Source organism: Gordionus sp. m RMFG-2023, chromosome 3 (genome assembly GCF_954871325.1).
Source record: "Gordionus sp. m RMFG-2023 chromosome 3, tfGorSpeb1-WG-v2, whole genome shotgun sequence".
NCBI classification, from domain to species: Eukaryota; Metazoa; Nematomorpha; class Gordioida; order Chordodea; family Parachordodidae; genus Gordionus; species Gordionus sp. m RMFG-2023.
Window position 1 is genome coordinate 9628536 of NC_088777.1, and position 21261 is coordinate 9649796.

The 21261-nt window shown below is 27.9% G+C and overlaps 2 protein-coding genes across 2 annotated transcripts; one reads left to right on the top strand and one right to left on the bottom strand.

Moving 5' to 3' along the window:
* Positions 1-332: 332 nt before the first annotated feature.
* Positions 333-19631, top strand: LOC135927589 (staphylococcal nuclease domain-containing protein 1-like). Its single transcript, XM_065463675.1, has 24 exons — positions 333-487; positions 615-758; positions 985-1108; positions 1436-1517; positions 2096-2256; positions 3387-3478; positions 3727-3900; positions 4203-4309; positions 4734-4827; positions 5387-5481; positions 6137-6356; positions 6593-6675; positions 6780-6850; positions 7487-7786; positions 8017-8132; positions 9157-9375; positions 9569-9785; positions 10392-10521; positions 10851-10917; positions 11129-11236; positions 11603-11756; positions 12183-12265; positions 12491-12535; positions 19275-19631. The coding sequence occupies exons 1-24, from the start codon at positions 434-436 to the stop codon at positions 19338-19340; spliced, it is 3006 nt and encodes a 1001-aa protein (XP_065319747.1). The 5' UTR covers positions 333-433; the 3' UTR covers positions 19341-19631.
* On the bottom strand, positions 15417-16852 carry LOC135925807 (52 kDa repressor of the inhibitor of the protein kinase-like). The gene is made up of 3 exons (XM_065461298.1): positions 16784-16852; positions 16553-16738; positions 15417-16507 (listed from the first exon to the last, which is right to left on the bottom strand). The coding sequence occupies exon 3, from the start codon at positions 16482-16484 to the stop codon at positions 15417-15419; it is 1068 nt and encodes a 355-aa protein (XP_065317370.1). The 5' UTR covers positions 16485-16507; positions 16553-16738; positions 16784-16852.
* Positions 19632-21261: the final 1630 nt, after the last annotated feature.

Here is a 21261-nt window from a genome sequence, read left to right on the forward strand (position 1 = left end):
ACAGCCTTGAGATTTAATATTGATAAACTTTTATCAGTATATATATAAATTACAGATATTGGTGGTAGGATAAATTACAGATATTGGTGGTAGGGCCTCAATATCCAGCTGTATCGGGGTATCCATAATGAAGAATATTCATAAAATCTTTAAGTGGCCAAATTGATCCCTAAGATGAATGATTTATATTTCAAAAATATACCATTTAATTCATTTTGCATAGTTCCATAGGAATTATGGAATTGATGAAATAAATATTAAAAATATTTTATTATTTTTTACAAAATTTAAAATAATATAATATAAATCCTACCGAAAGCATTTATCATTTATTCAGCTCTTTAAACGTTACTGCAACGTGCTCATTAAAATCGTTTTTGTTAATTATTTATTATCCTAAATTATAGTAATTGTTAATTTTTTTTATAATAATATGTCATCTCAATCAGCACCTACAATTATACTAAATTATGGCACCGTCAAGCAAGTTTATTGCTTTTTTAATAAAGGATTATGCTTTTTAATGTTTTTCCACAGTATAATAACCATTCTCAATGATGATTTTAAAAGAATTAATGATTATTTACAAAATTATATATCATAATATAATTTAGGTTTTATCAGGAGATTCCATTGTGGTAAGAGGAGTTCCCAAACCAGATGGCCCACCAGCTGAAAGACAAATTTGTCTTACAAATATAGTAGCCCCAAGACTTGGTAGAAGACCCACACCAGTTAATGATGCCACTCCTGATGAAGTAATTTTGCATGTTTTTATTTATAACATAAACTATTGATTTTTGTTTAATATAATTTTTAAAAGTTGATATACTATTTTACCTTAACAGTTATGTTGGTTAGCAAAAATAAATGTAATTTGTTGTATAAAATGACAAATAACTAAAAAAAATATAAAAAATTTGCCTAGTATGCTGTTATATATTATATAACGTATTTAATAAGTAATCAATATTCTGAATAAAGCCATATGCCTGGGAAAGCAGGGAATACTTGAGGAAAAAATTGATTGGTCAAGAAGTGTGTTTTACAATTGATTACAAAGTCCCAACTAGTGGAAGAGAATATGGCTATGTATATTTAGGAAAAGGTATTTTTTTTAATGTTAAGTAAAAGGAAGAACTTTTGAGAAAAAAAATATAATAAGTAGCTACTAAATTATTCAAATACACAGGATGTTTATTCAATCTATTGTTGTTAATTAGGGTAATTTTTAAAACAGCTAGTCCAATATTTTAATCAAAAAATAATATGTATGTCTGGAAATTTTACTTAAAGATGGCAGAAAGGTTTGGACATATAACAAAATTTTGAGGCTTGTGTAATATTATTTTAGCTAAAAACTTAATTTAAAATTGACTAAATTTAGCACACTAATTATATATAAATATTTAATGCTATTTTATTAATTAAACAGATATTTATGGAGAAAATATTGTTGAATCTCTAATAAAAGAAGGCCTTGCTGAAGTTAGAAAAGTTGGAATGAGAATGAATGAGTAGAAATTATTTTTATTATATATTTTTTAAAATTTTTATTATTTATTTATAATATGATATCATATTTAATTACTTCAAAATAAAATATATTTAAAAAAAATAAATAAGAATATATTTTAAAAACAATGTGAGAAGGTGCCTTTATTATATTATATTATGTATTTTAACCTAATTTATTGTGAATTTTTTGGAAATGGGCATTTTTATTATGACATTACATTTTAGTTTCCTTAAAAATAGACTTGTTGGCTCTGGATTAGCTTTATTAAAATGGTTCATTTCGATATTTTAAATTTCATATTCTACATGTTTAGAACCTGGAATGTTTTATGAGAATTCGTAAAATTCTGGAACTCATGGAACATTATTCTTAATATTTTAAGCTAAGGTACTGTTCCCATTCAATGTTCTTTATTTTTAAAAATTTGTCAAATTTTTAATTCCACCCATTCTAGAATGTTAAAAAATATATAAAATTATTTAGTTAGTTATTGGTAAAGGATTAAAAAGCCAAAATTATTAATATTTTTATTGACATTGCACATTTGTACTGAATACATTAATTAAATATTTTCAGAGAAAATCATAAACTTCTAGAACTTGAAGACAAAGCCAAGGATACTGGGAAGGGCAAATGGAACGCGAAGGATTCTAAGAATCACATTAGAAGCAACATGGTCTATAATGTTCCTGAATTGAGAAATTTCATCGAAACTAAAAAGGGAGAGGTTATGAAAGGTGAACTTTAATTTATTTTTACGTGTTTTTAATAGTTATATAACTAGTTTAATAGCAATTCATTGTCTATTCCTTTATATATATTATATATAGTGAATTCTTTGACAAATCAACAATAAAAAACACGATTTTCAACTCGACTCCCTCAGATTTTTATGAAATTTTTAATAGAGTTTACATATATTATAGCTAAGGAAAAAAAGTTTTAGCCTCTTGGATATAATTGAGCTAAAAGCGTCATTTAAAATTCTTTGTATAGCGTAATAATAGGCCTAAAAGTTATATATATTGTTAAATCATTTTTAATGAAAAACCGGAAATGTCATAAAATCAAATCAGTATTTTTTATGAATAACAAAATTAATTAATAAATATGCAAAATTTCAAGTTTGGTCGAGCACACGTTTAGGAAATATGGCATTTTAATCATTAGTCTATTGCAAATATTCGTTTTTTGACATTTAAATTTTTTTGAACAATATTTAAACTTTAAGGGTCTACCATTAGGATATATAAAAAAATTTAAATGATGATTCTATCTTAATTATCCAAAGATATTTAATTTGGAGCCCCGAATTTCAGCCGCTGTTTGGAGTTGGAAGCTAAAATTTTATTTTTTTCTTAGTTATAACATATGCAACCTCTAGTAAAAATTTTAGAAAAATCTGAGGGGTCGGGTTGAAACTCATGTTGATTTGTCACGGAATTCATTTCTTTCTCTTGGAAAAGGTGGGAATTAATTATTATTTATTTAAAAAAAATTTTTTATTGAAATTCTATAATTGCTTTAGATAGGAATTATTTGTTTAAAAAAGTCTTATATCTAAAAATCTCATTAACTTGCAAGTGATTTATATTTCCTATCAAGATGTAAGAATAAATTTTTGAAATTTCCAAGTTTGTTAAGATTGTTATTTAACGTTTTTTTTAAAATTACTTTATAATATAAGTAGAACTTTAGATGATTCGAAGTACATTTTGCAAAAATGGCAGGTTCAACTTTTAAATGAGTATAAATTTGTAAAAAAAAATACAATACAAAGTTATACATAATTGTCGCTATTTTTATTTTCTACAATAAAAAAATGATTTTAAGAATAAAATGATCCCTTGAAATTCCTATAATACAGGTATTGTTGAGCACGTGAGAGATGGGTCCACTTTGCGTATATTATTGCTACCAGACTTACAAACGATTACCCTTATGATATCCGGAATCAAAGTTATTAAATGTTCATATTGAATACTCCCTAATCTATTTAACAATAAATTTATGTGATATTTTGTCAAAAATTTGGGCCACGGAAATAGGATTTTATTACCAAAGAAATATATTATTTTATTAAATATGTTTATAAAGAGAATAGTAAATTGAGAGGATAATAATAGTTACACAGATAAGTTAAAAATAGATGAATGAGTTGTATTTTTTTGTAAAATTTATTAACAATATAATAATTAAACTAATAGTGCCCGACTTCACGAAGGGAAGGAGACCAGTCACAGCAAACGCAGCAAGAAATCGCCGAACCCTTTTTCGAAGAAGCCCGATTCTTCACCGAGAGCCGCTTGCTTCAAAGGGACGTGGAGATCATCTGCGAGGGCACCTCCAACGCCGCCGTTATAGGCACCGTTTTGCACGCTGTAATGAAGAAACATATATTTAAAAATATTTTTTTATTAATTCACAAATAAGAAAATCCCATTTTTATTTCGATGAAAATTAATATAGGACGCTATAATTAACCAGAAATGTTTACAATGGATGTATTTTTTTAAAAAAATTTGGTCCAACTCTAAGAAAATGCTAGACTATGTTGTGGTTGTTATAAAAAATCGAGCGCATTAGCCTTATATCTGATTAATATTAGAATATTTTTAATTTTTTTTTCTAATTATATTATGATTATATATTTTTTTAAAAAAATACTATTTTTTTTTGTCAGAAAGGAAATATTGCAGAATTTTTATTGAAGGAAGGTTTCGCTAAGTGCGTGGAATGGAGTATGGCTAGCGTTAGTTATAATACCCAACGGCTTAAGAATGCGGAAAAGTAAATCAATTTTATTAAACGATATATTTGAGATTTGTTGATTTATTCATTCACTTGTAAATTAAAGAACATCCTTTCTCAGCCACTCATTTAATCCGTTATCCCCTTTCTGAACATGACATTTATCTCATGGTTTTCTAATTATTAAGAATCTTTGGATTTGAATTGGAAATTTTGAAATTGACTATTTAAATTTTCCGCATCTCCATCCTAATTATTAATTTTAAAAAACAAACCTCAATCACCAAAATGCGAAATTCATATAAGGCTGTTTTTTTCTCGCTTTAAGGTGAATATGCTTAAGTTTATATTCTACCACGATCATTTTAAAAATTTTTAAACTGAGATAATAAAGTTGAGTATAAAAAAATGTCTAGGAGGGAAAATATTTTTTTTAAACCTGTATACTTATATATATTTATAGATTCGCCAAAGATCGTAACTTGAGACTTTGGAAAGATTACGTGCCAGTTGAAGAAAATGTCGAAACTAAAGAGACTAAAGCCATTATGGCTAGGGTATTCAATTTAAATGCCTATTTTTCTATAACTTCTTAATATAAATCAGAACCGTTACGAACCTGACCTAGTCTGGCCATACCATATTTTTATTTACTTTAGCCGGTATCGGACCTAAAAAAGCAGGTCCAGTAGCCGGGATATATAGTATGTGTAATAATTTTATTAGATCACATAGTCAATGTAAATAAAATAAGTTTTTTTTGAAATTTTTATCATCTTTTTCGTCTAAAAATAGCTAAAATATACCATTATAAGTAATATATATAATTTTAATGACAACGCTAAAATCATCGAGGGAGTTAAATGTATTTTCCAGGAATCCATATTCCGTTTGTGGGTCTTGCTTCATATCAACTAACAAAATTTGGCCCCTGTTTCACTTTTTTATAGAAGATTAATCTTTAAAAATTTTAGTACATAGTAGTATACCATGTAATGAATGATTCTTTTCTATAAATAAAATATAGACAGAATCACATTTAATTATTATTTTTCGTACCAAATTCTATCATTATTTTTCGTACCGAATTCCTATCATTTTTCTTTTTCGGTTAAGGTTGTCGAAATTATCAACGCGGAAAGTATGATGGTGAAGATTATCAACTCGGGCGAAACCAAGAAAATATTTTTGTCTAGCATTAGGGGACCAAAGTAATGAATAAATCATTTAAATTTATACTATATTTATTTATTTAAAATACCTATTAGTTTGGAGTATTGGAATGATCTCGCGAACGCCATATAAACAATTTTTGGGTTTTTATTTTAAATCCATCTTAAAATTATTGGGCCGAATTCATGTTGTAGCCATTTTCATTACCGTAATATAGTTATAATTGCTCTGCCCAAAACAGTTCTTTAAAAATATCTCGCTGTCATTATTTTAACAATGTATCTATTTAAATTTTTTATATACTACCATGGGCGATGACAATTTCTTGTACGATAATATTAATGTTGAGTTGGCTACTCTCCAAAATAACCAGAGTATTATATTTTCCTCAGTCATATAAGATCCATCACAATGATTGAGTGAATTTCATCGATCAAATCAAACCGAAAACGAAGTTGAATTAAGCCTAAAATTTACATTTAATTCAGAGTTGTTAACGAATTTGGCTCATATTAAAGTATAAGGTTTTTGAAAAATTTTTTTGATAAAGGGAACGGGGTTAGTTAAGTATAAACAAATTGATAAATTTTTTGGAATGATGACTAAAATACGCACAGCCTACACTAACTAACAAGGCTGTTTTTCAACTCCCCCCCCCCAATCCTTTAATTATTTATTTACTTTACCCGTTAGAATGGACCAAGAACCAAACACGGTCTCCGTACTTAATGGAACAGAAACGAGCAACCCTACAAATATATCGAATAACGCGAACGTTAAAGCTAACAAACCCTCTAACAATTCTAGCACGGCTAATAGCGGTGGCGGCAGAACTATCTCGAGGCCCCTTTACGAAATACCCTACCTTTTCGAAGCGAGAGAATTTTTGAGAAAAAAATTGATTGGAAAAAAGGTTATCCTTTCCCCCAATATGGAAATTTTCCACCTAATATTAAAAATATTTTCAAAAAAAAATTAAAGATCGAGGTTGATCCTGGGATGTTTTTTATTATAATTAATTAAAGTATATTTATTCTTTTATTAGAAGATTTTATATTTTAATGCTTATTTTAAAAACATTTTTTATGAATTCTTTTACGATTTAATATTTATATTTTTTTTAAAAAAATGATACAATTTGTTACTTAGGTGAGCGTTAACGTTGACTATGTTCAACCAGCTTCTATGGGATTTCCCGAAAAAATTTGTTGCACCGTTACCTACGGAGGAGTGTAAGTAGTTTAAAAAAAAATTAAATATATATATTTACATCTCAAGATTACAAAAAAAAACAACTACTTATTAGTAGCGACATAAAATTATTTTTTAAATATAGGAACGTTGCCGGTGCGTTAGTTTCGAAAGGATTTGCCACTGTCGTGCGGTATTCTAATAGGTCAAATATGGGTAATGCAAGTTAATTATTTTGTAGCATAGATCACCCATTTTAAGAGGGATTTAGATAGTCATTAAAAATTTTTATATTCTAGTATTGTTAACTGAACGGGTCGAAAACAAGTCGGACCGGTTAATTGATAATCTTACTTAATTACGATTCACTTGTCCACTCTTCATTTCTTCTGTACCTTCCCCTTATTACGCTAATACAATTTTTTTTAAACTCCTTTTTTCGAAACAAAAATCTAATTCACGTCGTTCTGTGTATATTATTTTTGATAAAGTTTTATATTTTCAAGGCAAGCTTTGTTTGTAATTATATTTATAGATTAATATTCATCTATTTTTTTTACAAGATTATGTAGGTTCCTCTAAAGACGGATTATTTATTAATTGAATAAACATTCAATTCTAGAATCTTATCAATAAAACAAAACAGTTCTCGTATTTATTTTTTTTAAACCATATCCTGCTTTTCTTTTATAATATAAGTTCTCATTTAGATGGTTTAGGTTTATTGAGGAACTTTAAACGTTTAATCAAAGCTACTTATGGATATAACTAGTTTACTTTTGACAACTCAACACTAGTTTTTAGTACACGTTATTTTTATTTGTACCACCCTCATCATATTCTTAATATCAGGCGACCCTTCGCAATCTCGGGCGGTTCCTTCAGCCGCGCGTAGCCCACAATATGAAGACCTGCTAGCCGCCGAAGCCGGAGCCACTAAGCGTGGTCTTGGAGTGCACAGCAGCTCGCGAGGGACCAGTGGTGGAAAGCCTCCACGGATTCTTGAGCTTAGTGGGTCGAACGCTAAGACATTGTGGCCCGGTTTAGCCAGAGCCGGCCCCAGGGAAGCTGTGGTGGAGTACGTAGCATCCGGTGCTAGGGTCAGATTGTATTTGACGAAAGAGAGTTGGCTGGTAACCTTTTTGCTTGCCGGTAAAAAATATTTAAATAGCGATATATCATTATTATAAAGCTATGATTTTTTTTGTTCTACTTGATGAAAAGGGAGACTTATAAATAGTGTTTATATTTGACAAATAAGTCGGGTATGGGGAGAAATTGGATTTTATAAATGAACTAATTATCTACATGTCCACCCCCAAAAAAGAGTGACCATAATATTTTGAAAAGATTTATAACATTCAATTTTTTAAAATCTTTAGGTGTAAACTGCCCAAGGGGTCAGAGACCCACACCTGGTGGGGGTGGCATGAGCCCAGCCGAACCATTTTCTCAAGAGGCTACCGAGTTTACTAGAGAGGCCATCCTGCAAAAAGACGTATTAATATAATTATTGATATATTTATAAAAGAAGTTTTGCCATGCATAGTCAAATTTTATTTTAGTCTAAAATAGAAAATATGCTTTATCTATAGGCTTGATCTATTTGGGTTATATTATAATTTATGAATTTCTTTGTTGTACATTTATTTTAACTACTCTTTCAATGAATTTTTTCTTCTGAATCAAGTTAATTAAAACAATAAACCCTACTATCTTTTCCCCTTCTTCATCGCATATTTATAATACTCGACTTCTATCCTTTTTTTTAAATATATAGTTTCCCTCAGAGCTTTCTTAATTAATTTAATATTTTGTTAACTAATCCAATCCCTTAGATTAGAATAGTAATCAACTCTAATATGAATTATAAATTAGTTTTCCATAATTAGAGATTTACAGATGCATATTTTTAGAGGCCAATTCGATTTTGTTAATATAAAGTTGATATTGGCCAATCACCGATATCCGATTTTTAATAATAATATTTGTCTGTAGTAAATAGAAATAAATTAAAAATATACGATAAAATATTTATAAAACGTATAACAAATGGGTTGTTTCAAAAAATTTTCATGATTAATAATAATATTTTATCATAAATATCCTGCATATCGATATATTTGTCGGCCAATTTAACATTCTTAAAAGTATTAATGCTTGGGTCGATTGGATATTAAAAATCGTTACATCCCTATCCCTAATGAGGGTCTCTTTAATAGCCGAAAAAATTGTCCGCAGTTTATTCCAGTATTTTTCGGGGCTAAGTTAAGTAGACTCCATCATTATTATATTTTTATTTCCATTTCAATTAATTCTCTTTCTTCCATCTATATTCCATTATTTTAATGGCCCCATATTTTTATATCTTCGTTTTTTTAGAAACGATTTTTAATTATCCTCAGATGCTGAACAAAATTTATGTTTTTCGCTCATATGTTTCCATATAATCTCATATGTTCGATGGCAACCTTTTTCTCTACCTTAGAACACGTATACATTATTATAATATATTGTTTTAGGTTGAAATAGAGGTGGAAAGCATGGACAGAGCCGGCAACGTGATAGGCTGGCTCCATTACTACCCATCACACGAGAGCGGCCCCTCCTCCACTCGTCATAACCTATCGGTAGACTTGGTAGAGGCCTCCCTTGCCGACGTTCATTTTGGGGCAGACCGGACACGGTATGCTGATAGGCTGAGGGAAGCTCAGGGTAGGGCATCGGCCAAAGGCTTGAAGGTTGATTTTTTTTTGGATCGCTCAAATCTCAATAATAAGTATTAGATCGGTTTTGTGTTTAAGAGGTTTTTTGATTGTGGGAAGAAATATGAAGAACAAAATAGCACAAACAAGAGAGTGAGGGTAAGGAATATTCTTGAGAATGTGATTTAAAAAAATGAATTCAATCTTTATGCTCTTAATATTTACATAGATATGGTCCTTGCCGAGACCTACCGAATCTGCTACAAATGGAGTGGCTGATTCTACCGCTGAATGTCACGATTCCGAAACAAATATGGCCGACACCGAACCAGAAGAATCAACTGTGCGAACCGGCAGTAAAAAGATGGCCCTTTCTCTACCCCGAATAGTCGTCACGGAGATAAACCCTGAAACATTTGCCTTTTACTGTCAAGCAATTGACAAAGGTAACCAATATGTTTTTTTTATATATTGCGTTGATATAAATTTATTTTTATTAGATAATATCTATAACTGTGAATAAGTAGGGTATCATAAATTCACCATGTACTCTATTGATGTTTGTTTACTATATGGTATGACTAATATCACTTTATCTCCTTATTTTTATACAAATTAGTCCATGTAAGTGGTGAAAAATATCTTGGAGATAAAACTCCCTTAAAATAATGAAAAAACCACCGAATCCCGCTTCAAACTAGAAATAAAATCACTAGAAAATTGAAAAACCTACCCCTCAGAAAAACAAACATGTCTATTTGATTTTACTGATTCTTGATCCAAACCAAGGTCTTATTTGGGCTATAGTTAAAATAATATTTATTAGGTTTTGCATAATTAGCGAAATTTTCATTTTCAATATTTATTACCTTTCTTAGGTCCTATGACTACAATGTTTGAATTTTCCTGGGAATTAAATATTATATTCTAAAGACAACTGAGTGTAACTTTATTTATATATAAATCAACTTTTACGAGAAACTAATCATTTAAAACCAATAGATTAATTCCCTATTTGAGTTATTTTAATTTTTATAAACCTCATGTATCAGGTGACGATTTGATTGAAATGATGACCGAACTTCGAAAATGTATAAACGAACAACAACTCTCTCCGTCGATGATTCCTTTCGTGCCCAAAAAAGGCGAATTATGCGCTTCTAAATTCTCGGACAATGAATGGTTTTTTGTATTGATTTATCTATTAACAATGAAACCTCTTTTTAAGTGATCACAAATTATACATTTATGAATAAGTGTGGTTAGTTTATATATATATAAAAATATCCTTTTGATTCGATAATTAGATGGCTTGAAGATCAGTGAGAATGTCATATCGCATGATAATCTTTTCTCTTATTATGTCTAACGAATTTTTTTTCTTTTTGAAACCATCAATTATGATAAATTAGACATAAAATTTAAGAAATTGTGGTTAAGAGTAATTATACTTATTATCCCTTGTAGAATAATAATCTAATTTTTTTTATTATTATTATACGTAAACCAAGGTACAGAGCCAGAATCGAAAAAATAAATGGACCAGCTATAACGATTTTTTACATAGATTATGGAAACGTGAGTTAATTTAAAAAAAATTATTAAATTTTTCAAGTTTTTAACGGCCATTTTTTTATTAAACGGTTTTATCGAATGGGTTACATATTATAGGGAAAAAATTAAAATGGCATTTTTTATACTTTAAGTTCAAAATTCAAAAGGATTAAATATTTTTTAGAAATTATTTATAGACACTTGAAATGCTTTTAATTGAATTACGACCTTTTAGAGAGAAATAACTGATGCTAGTAGGCTCACATTTTTGCCTTCTCACTTCGTTTCCATATCGCCACAAGCTAAAGAATATTACCTAGCCTGCGTTGTCGTTCCATCGGATGTAATGCAAAACACAATTTTTTCTATACATCATTGCTTACTCATTTTTTTTTATTTCGCGCTTACAAATTGAAACGTTTTCATTTTGTGATGGACTTCAAATAGTACATTTCGAATTTTGCTTTAAAAAAACTCTTGCCTTTTTTTTAACCTTTATATTAAAAATACCGCCACAATTTTAACAATCTTTATATATATTAAAAAAACGCTTAACTGTTCGATTTGTAAGCTCTATAACACCCCACTCTTCTCGGACGTTTTAGAGTTATGTAGACTGGTCTGGGAAAAGATTGATAAACCTTAAGCAGTACTTACATGAACCGGGGAATGTTTCATTATTTTTTTTCTCTAACACTCACATAAACAGGAAGATTTCAAGGAAGAAGCCCTCCATCAATTCCGCAAGGAAAGTTTTAACAAAGAATTTTTGATAGAGCCTCAATACAAACTGAATAATTTGGATTACGTTACTCTTTATCAAGCAGTGCCAAACCCCGAAAATGACAAATTATTTACCAAAGGTATATAAAAAATTATTTGCTTTTTATCCTTTTTTTAAAGAAAAAGTGGTCCGTCATCTGACTTTAATTTTTTTTTATTACTATTTTTTCCTTTCTGTCTTTCATCCTTATGTTATCTTTTATCACTGAAAATGACTACTCAATATTTTTATACTATAATTTACTATATCTTACATTATAATATTAATATTTATTTAATTGATTAAAAATTTGTCTTGCTTTTTTACAAAATTATTCTTAATATCTTATACTTTATTACCCTAAAACAGCGTAGCATCAAATATCATTTGATCACCTCCCATAGAACGTTTTAGTGATGCTTTTTAAGATCATCCATTTATAATCCAAACAATATTTTCTCTTACATTCCTATTATTAAAAAATTTTACGAAATTAAAGCGATTTCATAAAAATGATCATATTTAGGTGAAGATTTCGTTAAAACAAAGCTTATTACGGAAGGTTATCTGTTGGCTGAACCAAGAAGGGAGAGAAAATTGTTCAAATTGGTACTTCATTATTTATTTTACGCTTATTATTATATGATAGATTAAAAAAAGATTTTTATACATGAGATGAAATTTTGGTTAAGAAAAGCAGTTTTTCTCAAAAATAATTCATTATGAAATAAAAGAATTCGAAGAAAATATGCTTTATATTACAATTTCATTTTTTATTTTTTTTTAGAAAATATTTAAAACTATTATATAAAAATTTGCATTTATTACCCATAGGTCGATGAATATAAGAAAGCTCAGGAACATGCCAAAAAAGAAAGGGTAAGCTTAGAATTTTATACATTTTAAGAGACATGGTTTTAAAAAAAATATAATGCCATCTCTTCAATACTTATTAGATTACATTGAAGACGCTAAGTTTTTTTGTAAAATCATGTCTCTGATACTTTATCATTAAAAAAGGCAATATAATATATAGTTTAGACCTGCAGAGGTTGCAGGGCTCAGCCTAGATTTTTTAAAAATATGTTATATTTATTCTTTATAGATAATAATGGCGATTTAAAATATTTCGCCCGACCCGGGTATTTATAAAAAAAGATATTAGGGCCTAAGGTCATTAAAATATTTACGGATAAGCAGGTCTTGATATAAAGTATTGACTCGATTTAGCCAATTTTAAGTTAAGATTTTAGCCAATACGCTGGCTTTGAAATTACATTAATAGATGGCCAAATCTTCTGCCATTTATAAGCAAAATCTCCAGGCTTGCGTAATATTTGCCTAAAATATTGGGTTAGCCGTTTTTAAATCGTGCCGTTTAACAATACTAAATATCAACAAAAAACACGATTTTCAACCAGACCTTTCATAAAATTTATACAAGAGTTTGTATATATTATAACTAAGAAAAAAAATATAACAGCGGCTTGTGCTTCTAAATGTAGAAATAATGTGAAATTGTGAGCAAAATTAACTCTATTTATTTTTATATATCTTTAAATATAATTCGGCTAGAAGCTCCTATAGTTAAATATTCTTAAAAAATTTTTAGATGTCAAATACCGAAAATAATCATAAAATATCGCCATTCTTTTTCTTTTTAGGATTAATTTATAAATATGCAAATTGAAAATATTCGTTATAAATATTTGATATTAATTAATCAATAATTCCTAGGCTATATGGAGGGCACTACTAGACCGGGTTTTCCGCTATAAATTTTAGTTTATATGTCTAATTGTATACCTTTGGCTATATTATATTTTTATAAAAATAATTTTGGGTTTTCACTTATATTTTTTTATTAAAATGCTTTTTTCTTAAAATTTTGAATTATATGCGTTATTTTAAAAAGTTATTAACTTTTACTAATTTATCCTTCAAATTTTTCTTTTATATTGTATACAATTTTGGAAGAGAGGATTGAGAGGACGAGTAACAGGGGGGGGGGGTGGCATGCATATCATTTTAGGTGAATAAAAAATTCCCCACCACCTCTCCTCCAAAAATGTACACTATAAAAAATTAGTAATAAAGTAAATAGTTTTTAAATTAACGACTATAATTCAAAAATTTTTAGATAAAACATTTAGATTTTAAAGAAAAGTGAAAACCAAAATTATTCTTATAAATATTCTAATATATCAAAAGACCAACAATAAAGGAATAAAATTTTCGGGGAAAACACACCTAGTAATCCCCCCCTCCTTAGCAAAATCTGGATACGCCTATGGTTGGGGATCTATATGTAAAAAAAATTATTAGCCTAAAATGATATTTACAAGAATAAGCTATGGTGGGGTATCTCCCCTTGGTTACGCGCATGCAATAATGGTAATATAACTCAAAAGCTATCAAAATTTTATGTTTAATATTTTAAAGAATATTTATTTGAGATATGCAGGAAAATATTTTTTTCGGGAGGGGGGGGGGTGGTTGTTAACTTATTTGATGAATGATGAATTAAATAATTTTCACAATATATAAATATAATTTAACTTTATTTTAATTCTCTCTAGGCATAAATGGAATTTTTGTAATCCTGGAATGGGGTTAAGAAGCAAGATGTTTTTTTTTTCATATTCATCATCCATATACGAATTAATTTCAGTGATATTTGCCTTGCAAATATTAGATAAATCTAAGATATTTGATTTTCATATGGATGCTGTAGGTTATCTCTTGCCGCTAACCTTTTTGTAATGTTTGCGATGGGTTATTACCAAGAAATGTCATTCCGCGTTGATTCCAAAATCAACTTCACGGTAGATTAATCTTTTTTTAAAATTCTTATATTGAGTTACGCACCATCAAGAAACATTTTTAATTTCATTTAAAAAACCAAACATTTTATGTTTAAAATAAATATTTAAAAAATGGTCTTAAATCTGCATAATTTATTATAGCTTACTTAAAGGAGTATTTTTAAATTTAGAATATAATTCGTTAAGTTTGCATCAAATGAGCTTTTTATCCAATTGGCACTTCTCTCCTTTGACATTTATTGATATAAGAATGTTTTTATCAGGTATTATACCACTGTTTTAATCGGAATTTTAAAATTTTCCAATAATATCTATACAGGCGCGTACGCAGGAATTTGCCGTGGGGGGGGACAATTAAAATTTTTTTAAATAAATTTTTGTTATTTAAAATTCTGAAGCATAAATTTATTAGGACTAATAACTATTTCTAATACACAATTTTAAATTAATGTGAATTATAAAAATTAAATATATAAACCGGCATATGAAAAACTTTAAAACATATAAACCGGTATATAAAAAAAATATAAAAACCGGTATAAAAAACTTTAAAATATATAAACCGGCATATAAAAAACTATAAAATAAATGTGAATTAAAAAATATTAAACGGATATAACCGGCGGCATATGAATAACTAAAAAATAAATGATCCAAAATAGAAATATTTTGAGCTTTTAAAATTTATATATAAAGTATAAAAAATATAAATGTTGTAAATATAAATTTACATAAGTTTATTAGGTAAAATTGTATTTTGTGAATGAACTATTTATAATTCATAGGACAGCACTTAGCAACTGCTCCCAACCTTTTTTGGACCCCAACAAAATGCTATAGATGCTTTGCATCAATTCAAACATATTTTGAATTATTTTCCTAATATATTAAAATTATAAAATTGCACAAAAAATTTTAAAAGCATATAATATATTTTAATCCAATTTTCGTTGGGATAGAGCTAATTTTTCAATTATCTCATCCGTGCTTGGCGTCAAATGCCTATGAATATTCAATAGGGCCAAACCATTCAATCTACTTTCAGAAGTTGTACTTCTTAGGTAGGTTTTTATTCTTCTCAAAGAAGAGAAGGTTCTCTCATTAGTTGCAGTACTAATGGGAATAGTTGCTAATATATATAATAATTTTAATATATTAGGAAAATAATCTAAAATATGTTTGAATTGATGCAAAGCATCCATAGCATTTTTTGGGACTATATCAACCATGGTTAATCTTTTATACCATAGTTGGCATTCAGCCAATAAGGCATCATAAGATACTTTAATATCTTCATGATAAAAATTTGCCAAATATTTTATTTTATTTCTATCACCATCTGAAAAAGGTTGGGAGGGTTTTTGTGGTAATAATATCTGCATATTGCTAAGTGCTGCCCTATGAATTAAAAACCGTTCGTTTATTTGTGTTATAAATGTATCTAAAAGAGGGATAAAGAGATTTATTTTATAATATTCTTCGACTGACCCGATATTAATGTTTGGACGATGAGCTTGCCTTGCTGCAAGTCGAGGGAGACAAATATTAAACTCATATTGTTGTGCTTTTGACTCAACAATAACATATAAAATATGAAATTCGTCATCAACATTAGCTCTAATTTCATTGAGTTCTATTAAAATACTCTCTGCTATTCTCATCACCTCAATCAAGTCAATATCGAGTTTTTGAAAAGTATTGCATAAAATTGTAGTATAATTAAATAATTTATTAAGACATTGTAATGAGAAAAAAAAATTTGGTATAAGTATGGAATCTAATAATTTGCTAGCCTCTGTAGAAATATCTCTCTCAGACCATTGTGATATTTCGGTAAGAGCGTTAATAATTGGTTCTTCTAACTCCATAAAAGATGTCACAGCTTGATGGCGAAGGCTCCATCTTGTTGGACAAGCTTTTTGCAATTTTTTCCTCCTTGTTGGACAAGGAGTTTCAGAAATAATTCTGTTCAAAATATTTTGTCTCTTGGGATATCTAAACATTTCATAGATGCTAGATATTTTGCCTGATATAAATATAAGAAATTTAATTGAAATAAATAAAATTATACCTAAGCAATTTGATATCAATGGCAAAGAACATGCATTAGATATTGCCAGGTTGAGGGAATGAGCAGCACAATGGACATATATAGCTGTTGGGCATTTTTTTTTATAAATGCTTGAAGCCCATTGAATTGCCCACTCATTGCACGAGCTCCATCATACCCTTGCCCACGTATCAAATTTATATTAAGCTATATTTTTGAAAAAAATAATTTTATAATGTGATTAATTATTACTTTGAATTTTTCAAGATTGTCAAATATTACATCAGCTAAGGCAGACCCAGTCATGCTTGAAACTGGAATTGAAGAAACATCTCTTTTATAATGTTATTTTGAGTATCTATATATCGTGCACAAAGTGACATCTGCTCAATTCCAGCAATGTCTGTGGTCTCATCTGCCAAAATTGAGTAGCATGGGGCAGAATTGATTTCAGTAATCAATTTTTCTAGAATGATATTATTGCAAACATCAATTATTTCATTTTGGATCCTAGGGCTAAGGTATGTAGCATTTTTATTACTACTATTAATGCTCTCCATTAATGCAAAATCTCCTAATGCTTTAAATTTTATAAGGCCACGAAAATTCCCTTCGTTATCATTATTATTGAAATTCAGGCTTCCTGAATCAAAATGGCCACGTAAAGCTAATCCCTGCAACCCACAATATAGAATAGCCTCAATAGTTAGTCTTATCTTGCATCTATTTTCTTTTGCAATTGTAAGCCTACTTTTATCAATATGTGATGTAATGGGAATCATATCCCCACTTTGAATTTATTCTTTTGAGGAAATCATCAGTTCACAACTTTTGTGATAATTTGTTTTTTGATGATTATCAAAAATTTCTCCAGCATCTTTGTATCTGTTAAATGGAGTCTTAACAAGAGTGTTAAGCTTAACCAAATTTCTTCCAGCATATCTTGGACCAAACAGGACACATATCTTACAATAAGCTCCATTGTCACGGATAGAGTATGCTAGCCATAACCATCTAGTAAAATAGCTGTTTTGAAATTTTAGCTTTCGATTAGCACATACAGTTTGTGGATATTGAAAAATTGAGGGGTGGAATATAAATCTATTATTAAATTAAATAAATTATTTATCATAGGTATCTTATATTTATTACTTTTTTAAGAAGTAAATGTCTTTCTTCTAGGCTAATATTATCTTTATCCAAAAAATTGTCTATATCATATGGATAATCATTGTACTCTAGAGTTTTGTATAAGGATTTTATATGAGTATAATATTGAGATTAAAATTATTTTAAAAAAGCCAAAATCTTTATTTAGAATAACCTTTTGATGGCTTTGGCTCTATATCCTGACTCTCAATTATTCTTCCAATTCCAACAATTATTTCATTATTTATGGGAGGGGTTTTAATTACTAAAAAAAGAATATAATAAAAATATGTTAAATTATTCATACCTTTTTGCTTTTTTATAAGATGACTTTGACTAGAATCTTTATCATCATTCGTGTTTTTAAAAAAATTTCTTATGTTCATAATTGTTATTTGACTAGAAAAAAATGGTAGATAAATATTACCAAGGAAAACTTGAAATTGAAATTAATTGATAAAATAACTTAGTAAATGATTGTGATAAATAAATGTAATTAAATATATATTTGAATGAAGGAAATATGAATAAAGATTATAAAAATAATATTAATATATAGAAAATAATATTTTTGAAAAATATATCCGGCATCTGCATTTTTTGGCATTGGGGGGGGGGGGATTTTTTCCCTGCCCCTTCCCCGCTGCGTACGCGCCTGTATCTATAATATAATCTCGAAAACCACTCCTTTATAATAAAGGGATAAAATACCTTTCTTGATCAATTTTGTTGCTACCTTTGCCATGTCAGTAGTTGAATATTTTTATTGTTTTTAGGATCCAAGAACTTGATATAACCGTCAATATCTTGATTCTTTCAAGAATGCATTGTTTCAAATTTATTTTTACAATTGCCTAATGATTAAAATGCCATAAACCAGTGCTCAGCCCAACTTTGAATTTCGCATATTTAGTAATTGATCCTATAGCATACATACAAATACTGATTTGATTTTATAATTATTTTCGGTTTTTGCTATTTAAATTTTTTAAACAATATTTAACATATAACTTTAAAGTTCTTTCATTAGGCTGTATAAATAAACTTAAATGGCGCTTCTAGCTGAATTATATCCAAAGATATTTAAAATTAAAGAAAGTGCATTTTGGCCAAAATGCCAAATATTTTCGACCTTTAGAGGCCCATATCTCAGCCGCTGTTAGGAGTTGGAGGCTAAAATTTTATTTTTTTCTTAGTTATAATATATACAAACTAGTAAAAATTTAGAAAAATCGGAAAGTGTCGGGTTGAAACTCACGTTGATTTGTCATGGAATTTACCATATATGTTTTTAATAAATTAGGTTATATCAGAGACTCACAGGCCTGGAATCCGGTATTATTTAAAAATTCGACCTGGGTCGATTTAAAAAAAAATTAAGTGTAAATTATCAATTGGAAAATCATATAATGAAGCATTTAATATTCATTTTCTGCTCATATTTTCGATTTTACTTAGAATCAATTTGTATAATACAACCAAAATGATACTTAAATTCTTTATAAATCCTAGCAGGGCCTAAAATATCCTTGAAATATATTTATTATAAGGTCGTTTATGTCAAATTTTTAAAAAATAATTATTTATATTTTAGAAAAATTTGTGGCGGTACGGTGACTTTACGCCAGACGATGCTTTCGAGTTCGGTTTCAAGAAATAGAATTAGAACCACCCCAAAATTGCAATTCATATTTATTAGTATTTTAGACGATACATTTATTTTTATTAAATACCAATCATAAATACATATACTATTATTATTATTCACCTGACAAAATTTTATAAATCAATTTATTCTAATTTTATATAAACAAAATAACGATTTTCTTTACACTTTAAACTCAAAGTTTTAAATTATTTGGATTTATAAAAATTAATGGAATATTATATTATTATTTTGTTATGAACGTCGACAAAATTTATTTAAGAAAAATTATTAGCCAATTTATTAAATAATTTATGGTTTTATTTACTATACCATTTTTATTTTCCTTTTAATTATATAATATAATCATCATATTATATGATGTAATGTAAGAGAATTTTTAAAGATTTTTTTGTATTAACATCAATAAAAATGACTATATTTTTAAAATTTTAATACAATAAAAGAATATCAAGTTAATATATCAAAATTTATTCTTTCGGGTATTAACATAATACCTGAAAATGTAATTATGTCACTTGCCATGATTCGAATATCATATTTTAAATTTTTAAAATGGGGAGCTTTAGCACCGAACATGATTTTGTGTCGCAGTGACCTTATGATGAAGATATTACAAAAGATTAGGCAACTATTAGATAAAGATTTACCTATGTTATTAAATCTGCATATTAAATATAAATTTCTCTTTTCCAAACATATTATATTTAAATTTTCCCTTTTTTCCTTCCATCTATTCCAATTTTTCTCTACTTTCTTATTTCTATTTTTTTACATTTTATACAAATGATTTTTTTTTACTTCCTTATTTTGGCTGTGTACAGTTTTTCAAATGTATCATAGGCGCAGCCAGGATTTTTCTAAGGGGGGGGGGGGTTTAAAACATTTATGGGGATTCGCCCCCAGACCCCATATTGGGCGGGGTCTATATATAGTCATAAAATATTTTTACAAGATATGAGGTTAATTTTATTAAAAAATCAAGCCTGGAACAAATATGATATATATTTTTATTAGTTTATATAAAATATAATAAATTACCTGTATTACATTAATATAAATATAAATTGATATTCCTCAATTATATAGAATTGGTTACAAAATTCTACTTTTACAGACATATATTTGACAGTTAGAGAATATATTAGAGTTAATATTTTAACAAATTTTACTAATCAATGCTCTTGATAATAAATATAGCAACAATTTGCATTCAATTATTTAATGCCATCTATTTATTCTAAATAAAAAGTGATATATTAATCTTCATATTATTCATCCCACAATGTCTTTAAAAGATATTTTCTGATATCCTTATAAATATTTTGTAGTTTTCTGTAAAATATATAATTCGCTATTAGATATACTGTAAATCTCGACTATAATATTCCACTGTTTGTATTGTGCTTTAATTTTTTTATTTAATTTATGATTTAATTTTATGAATTGTTTTATAATTATATTTTACTTTTATTAGGATAAATAAAATAAAATTACTCACTTTATATAATTGATTATAATACATTTCACTTTTGTCTTAAGACTTATCTTTGGCTTATATTCCTTTTCTTAAAGCATTTTTGGCTCATTTTTTTTATATATAAATGCTTTTTTCCAAAAATGTATAAATTATAATGAATAGTTTTATAAAAAAATATTAACTTTTACATTCTATCTTTCAAATTATTGTTTAAGATATATGCATACATTTTTGGGGGTCAGGGAGTGGGAGAAGGACTAAGGGGGATATTTTTTATTAGTTTAAAATTATATTCACAAAAGGAAATAAATTTCTGAAGGGGGGGAGGAATTTCACCTAGCCCCCCCCCCGTTTACATCTATTTGGCTTATATTCCATTTCTTAAAAAATATTGTTTGGTCCACTTTTTATATATTTAAATGCTTTTTCAAAAAT